Source organism: Corvus kubaryi, unplaced genomic scaffold (genome assembly GCF_017639235.1).
Source record: "Corvus kubaryi isolate FWS band 111438036 unplaced genomic scaffold, C.kubaryi_AGA036_p1.0 138, whole genome shotgun sequence".
Lineage (NCBI taxonomy): Eukaryota > Metazoa > Chordata > Aves > Passeriformes > Corvidae > Corvus > Corvus kubaryi.
Genome location: NW_024580672.1, coordinates 12,265,953 through 12,272,063, shown reverse-complemented (window position 1 = coordinate 12,272,063; position 6,111 = coordinate 12,265,953). Strand labels below are relative to the sequence as shown.

The 6,111-nt window shown below is 40.6% G+C and overlaps 1 protein-coding gene across 1 annotated transcript; it reads right to left on the bottom strand.

Moving 5' to 3' along the window:
- Positions 1-1,297: 1,297 nt before the first annotated feature.
- SFR1 (SWI5 dependent homologous recombination repair protein 1) lies at positions 1,298-5,887 on the bottom strand. Its single transcript, XM_042019271.1, has 4 exons — positions 5,483-5,887; positions 3,950-4,065; positions 2,417-2,803; positions 1,298-2,275 (listed from the first exon to the last, which is right to left on the bottom strand). The coding sequence occupies exons 2-4, from the start codon at positions 4,043-4,045 to the stop codon at positions 2,084-2,086; spliced, it is 675 nt and encodes a 224-aa protein (XP_041875205.1). The 5' UTR covers positions 4,046-4,065; positions 5,483-5,887; the 3' UTR covers positions 1,298-2,083.
- Positions 5,888-6,111: the final 224 nt, after the last annotated feature.

Genomic DNA, 6,111 nt, shown 5'->3' with positions numbered 1-6,111 from the left:
CAGGTTTGGTTTGTATTTTTTACCCCCATTATAGTTCAGTTGATGAGATTTATTTCTACTGGTTTTGTTATATAAGCCATGTAGCTCATTACAGAAAACAAAGGATACAAGAAAATGTCGACTGATAGAAGAACAGGTATATTTGTATGTCCATTGTTTGCAATATGCAGTTGTAGGACCTTTTAAAGGTAAAGAAATCTCTGAATTGGCATCTGCTAAAATTAATGTCTGTGGATTTAACATAATTTACCCTTGTGATGGCACAGGTGCAGGTTTCTGAGCAGATGTAGGGATGTTTCCTCCTGACCATGTGTGCGACCTGGCCCCCTCCCAAAAGCAGCTGTGTCTTATCATGGTATAATTACCCACAGCCAGCAGGAGCTGTGGCTGCTGCCACAGGCAGGAGCACAGGAAAAACAGGTTTGGAAGCATCTGGCCTCCTGAAATAGCTGCTAGCATCTCCCACCCCTTTACATTTGAGATGCAGTATATTCTCCTGCCAGATCCCTCCACGACAGCTAAGAAAAATAAAGAACCTGTGATAAAATTAACTACTGCTGGAGCCCAATCTACCTGCTCGGGCATTTTCCCTGCATTTTATTTCCCTGCTTCATGGTGTGTGTCACTTCTTCTCCTTTCATAAATTCACGTGACATCTAAACCCATTTCATTGTGAAAGCATCAATAGCTTTGATAGCTTAAAATTCTACATTTTAAAGAAAAATCTATTTCTGTTGTGATCCTGTACATCTCCTTTTTTGCTTTACCAGCTGTAAGGATTTTAATTACATCTCACTTATTGAAACACTTTTTGTCTTCCTGCTGAAACTGCCGTAGAAGCACCTGAGTTCCAAATGTGCCAAGGATCTCAGGGAAGAGAGCTGGCCCCTTCACCAGACACCATCATCAGGCAGAGAAATAGTGCTTTAATACTCAAAATACGATTAGCAATAAAGGGTGTTCTGCATTAATTCTCTGTGGACAGCAACAATCAGTATTCTTAAGAGCAAGCTATAGGTACAGGCCTAAGTCTAATGAGCCCTATCACTGTTAAGAGGGTGAGTATGATCTTTGGTTTTCTTTCTCTTGAGCTGTCTAAGAAATTACTCCCTTATTAAGGAAACAGGATATAGCACCTGTAAACAAAAGAGGTAAGGTATAACCAATAAGAAAACAAGATTCCTAGCAGGGAGAGTTGTAAAGTAAAGATTTGTGTATTGTTACACTTGAGAAGCAGTGATTTTGGGAAAATAAAAAACAGAAGTCATCATGATGAGAAAATAAACAATTTCAAGTTAAAAAAATAACTTTTAAAAAAGGCATTTATTGGAGCAGAAATGAAATTATAAAGATTTATTCAGCTTTAAGATGCTGTGTTTGAAGCAATCCCATTTAATAAGGCCTTGTTTTTCTTATTTATTTGAAGAGAGAAAACACCTCGGTATAGTATGAGAGTAGAAAGTTGGTTTCAATTTTCTTGCCTCCCCTTGTATTACCTCAGGCTGTGGCAGAATGTTTATGAGACAGCAGCCCTGAAGAGACTGTCTGGACAAGTACAGTAAAAGTTACAGCTAGTGAGAACATCTTATCTCAGCTTTGGTGTATTAACATCATGAAAATTAGTTACCTTTACTTAACTCACAAAATGCTGTCATTAGCCTTCATTGGCTGACTGGCACCAGGAAGACATTTGTAAAATGGAGGTATCTACAAACTGAACTCTTCCCCATCTGAACATGAACAGAATTGACATCAATACAAGTAACCATGCAGAGACTAATCAAAAAATGAACTGCTTTCTACCTGTTAAAGTATGACTTAATTTTATTTTTCTTAAATAAAAATTCACTGACCAAGTCATTAAGCCCGGTTCTCCAAAACATCACCAGTTTGATTTTTTTCCATTAAGTAATGCCTTTTACAGTGCCTACTGTATGTATGTACAAAGCTTTACAAGTATCTCTGGAGAAAACCTCCTAACCCCAAAGCATAAAGTCCACTGACCAGCACTTCTGACATGATCAGAATTTATTCAGTCTTTTCTGCTTTTGTATCTGCGTAAAGAAAACTCTGCAGCTGCAGATTATGCATCTACAAAATCTTCTTCTGTTCTGCTGTAGTGCAGTAACTGGTCTTCTAACCCAAAAGTATCAATGAGCTGAGTGAGACTCACTTTCTTGCCATCTGCAGAAAAGGCCGACTGCAGTTCATACAGCATCATCTGGGTGCTACTTCTCCACTTCGCTATCAAAGCCTGCAGCTCAGACAGGTTGTTCTGAAATTGGGACAAACAAAAAAAGAGTCATCATTTGCTGATATAAGGGGGTTTTGATACCCTGCAGGTATTGTTATACAATGCCTTAAACTGAGACAATACACAAACACCACACTAAAAACACAGTAAGTATTGCCTCACCTTGGATCGATACATCTTCACCAGTTTCAGCCTACGAAGTAGCTCTTCCTTCTCCTGCACTTGTTTCACCAGCTTTACTTTTTCTTCCAGGGACTGTTGCTGACCAAGATCAGCCTGTAGCACACCCAAATTCTCTGCTGATCCACACGGATCACTCTCCTGTAAGGGACTTTTGAAACATGTATGTCCAGTGCTATTTCCTTCCAGATTTTCAGAACCATCCCGTAATGTGGAACAGTCTGTACTTGTCTCTGGCAAGCACCCTGTGTCAGCACCAGCAGAGTCTTTTTCTTCGGTGTCTATTTTGAGCCTCTTTGCCACTGTAAAATTGGCATTAAATGAACGTCTTGTTTTCCTTAATCGTTCCCTCAGAGCTGCACTCATTTGCTAAAAAATAAAATAGATAAACCCAAAAAACCCAGGTGGTCAGAATAATCTCAAATTTTTATCAAATCTCAAAAAACTGTTTACCCATCATTATTATTTACATAGAATAAGTAATATATTTAAGTATCATTGTAAAGCCAGACTTCCTAATTCTCTGTATTGCCTTCAAAAGCTTGAACAAAGTTAACTTCCTCCTTTCACACGTATTTGCACACATAGCTGCAAGATATGGAAAGATGTAGCTCCACATTTTCTTGGACAAAATCCCATATTCTATTGAAGCAAACTTACTCATCTAGTCTTTGTGTAAAAGAAATATGGCATATTTCATCTTGGCTAATTTTATTCGATCAAGTTCAATTTCCCCTCTAGTTTAATGGAGGTGAGGGTTATTTTTCCTGCTGTTCCACCCTATCACAAATATACATCTGTATTAGAACTAGTACACAAATCTGTATTCTAGAGCATATTAAAAATATCTGTAAAGTTTTGACTTGTTCATGCTTTGAGATACTTCACAAGCATCTAAAAAGATTTTTTCTTCAAAATAACTATTTCTTTATAATCTATGCCTAACGTTTTTATTTATAGAAATGCACCAAAATATAGGAGTGAGGGATTAGTTATAGAATACTTTCAAGCCAAGCCTGTCCTGCATTGGTCTGGATACTGTAACAGTATCACCAATTCAAATGCCAGGATAAGACCAAAGCAGAGCTCAGCACTATGGAGAATATACAAACTGAAAGCATTGTACTTTGTTCCACTGCAGGCAGAAGTCACAGAAAGTCATCCTGCATGCATAGCAACCCAGAAAACTAGGATTTGAGAAAACTGAAGGTGACAGGTTGAAACAAACAAGCAAAAAGTCCACCCCACACCCTATATAGTATTTGAATTTCTTAATATGGCATTTGGATTATGTTGCTCCATCACTTTGTATTCACAGCCAACATCTGCATTTTCAGAGCAAAGTATACCAGGCACATTGCTTACCTGCACAGCCTTGTACCTACAGGTATAAGGTACCTGGCTTTGGACTTCCAGCAAACAATATCTCAGTGACTTCTGACTCCCTTATGATTTCACAAGCATTTTTGTTACTGTGAAGAATCACACTATTGGAAAAGCATTAAGTTTTCATACCTGTTTCCCTGAACTAGTCCCCTGTGGAGGTGCTGCCCCAGAATCCTTGGGAGTATTGCACAAAGATGGCAATTTATCCAGCACTGACTCTTCCATCTCGAGATAAACAGCAGTCTCTGTTAAATGACAGAATGAATTATGGTGTCATTTTCACCTGATTATAATGAGCCATGTGGCTGCAGAAATGAGTAAAAAGCTCTAATATTAAATTCTGAGGCTTATTTTCTAATTGGCATGTTCAAAAAAGACATCTGCATAAGTTACACAACTGTTTCATGAGCTAAGTAGCATCTTGCTTTGTGAACAGCTTTTCTTTAAGAGGATGCATGACACTACTAACTGCTATGAAGTATTTTACCATCAATTTTATATATTATTTTTCCCCTCGCTCCTAAAGCTCTGTGGAGCCAGGAAGATTTTTGTTGTCCACATGTATAAACAATTAATCTTTTTTACAGAACAGAATAATTGGGTATCCAGGTCCGTGAAAATAATCCAGTCTCATTTGATCCTTCCGAGGATGCTGCTTAAAAAAGTAATTACTCACACAGGTAGAAGTTTTGATTAACAGGAAGCATCCCCAGCTCACTCAGAAAGGCACCTTAATTAAAATGGTTAAGTCACACCTCCCAGCACGAACCAACTTCAAATCCATTTGGCAATGTTTAACTTCATTTAGTAATTGTGAGCCACCTGCTAATGACCAGAATGCAGCTGGAAAATCGACAGCTACACCTCTGCTCACTTGCAAATTGCAATTAGGAGTTTTGAAACAGAAGCCTCTCAAGAATAAAATCCTGTGAACCAAAACTAGGCAACACAGGAGTGGCACAAGGGGCTTCCTCTTCAGAGATTAAAAATGCCAAAGCTTTATTATAACAAAGCCTTAATAGCCCAGCAACCCTGGTCTTCCTGGCTTGATACCAAAGGATAGAGGTACTCATTTATCTTAGAAGTCAACATTCCTCCCCAGCTGTTCAAAACTGAACATACAGTACTCTACTAAAACACCCCAGACCTTAGCAAAGAGTCTAGTTAATTGGGTATTTTAGCAATCTATCAATTAAACAGGAAGCCCACAGCATCCATTAAATATCATGGAAGTTTAATACTATTATTTCTTGGTATAAGCAAGAGTCTAGAAAAAGCTACATCATGCTGATGTATACTGCATGTCACAAATATGTAATAAGTCTTTCCAAGCAGCAAAATCATTTCAAGGCTAAGAGATAGCTTTAAAAATAGATAGCTTTAAAAAACCGCAAACAATCCTATGATTCACTACCTTTACTTTCTAATGCAGATTCGTTTACAAATGACCATAACAAATACTTTTTGCACTAGTGTGCTGTTACTTGGCAGCACATACACACAGATCTTCTGCACTCTTAAAATCCTTTCCCTGTATCTTAGGCCAAGAATCCTTGACATTTTCAAGCAGTGATGCTGTTTAACACACAAGTAATTCTGTCCAGTAAGTAAAGAAAACCTGAGTTAGAAGAGGAAAATACAATTTTGCTTTTCAGTACTTACTTGACTTTGGCACTTTGGGTACGCCTGTGACTACGTCCTCAGTTTTCCTGCTTATAGCTACGTTATATAACGGCACTCATTCCTTTTACTTTCTCAACAACAAAAGATTCTATAAACACTCAATACAGCTTTTGCCTTGCTAGTTTTCCACTCGCAGAGAAGCAGGACGAAGGCTGGGCAGCCCACAAGCAGGGCCACAGACCCGTGAAGCTCGTTCTGAGGTGTCGCACCCCAAAAACGCAGCCACAGCACCGACCCGCAGGGCTGAGGAGAGCGGGGAGGCCCCTCGGGGAGCACAAACCCCCCAGAACCCGGGTGAAGGAGGAAGGAGCCGGGCAGAGCCCCCCTCGCTCCCCTCACACGGTTCAACCTCCCGCTGCCGGGGCAGGGGCGGGGCGGGGCGGCCCCGCGCCTGCGCGCCGCGCGCGCCCGGGTGGTGCGAGCTGTTCGCGCCTGCGCGCAGTGGGAGGCGCTGTGGGGCTGAGGGTGCGTCGGGAGGGGGTGCGAGCTCCTGCTCCCGCTCCCGCTCCCGCTCCCGATCCCGATGTCGCGGGTGGAAAACGCGGGGCATCCCCGAGGACCTCGTAGACTTTCCTGTTGCATCTGGGCATGCCAGGAGGTGCTGTGTC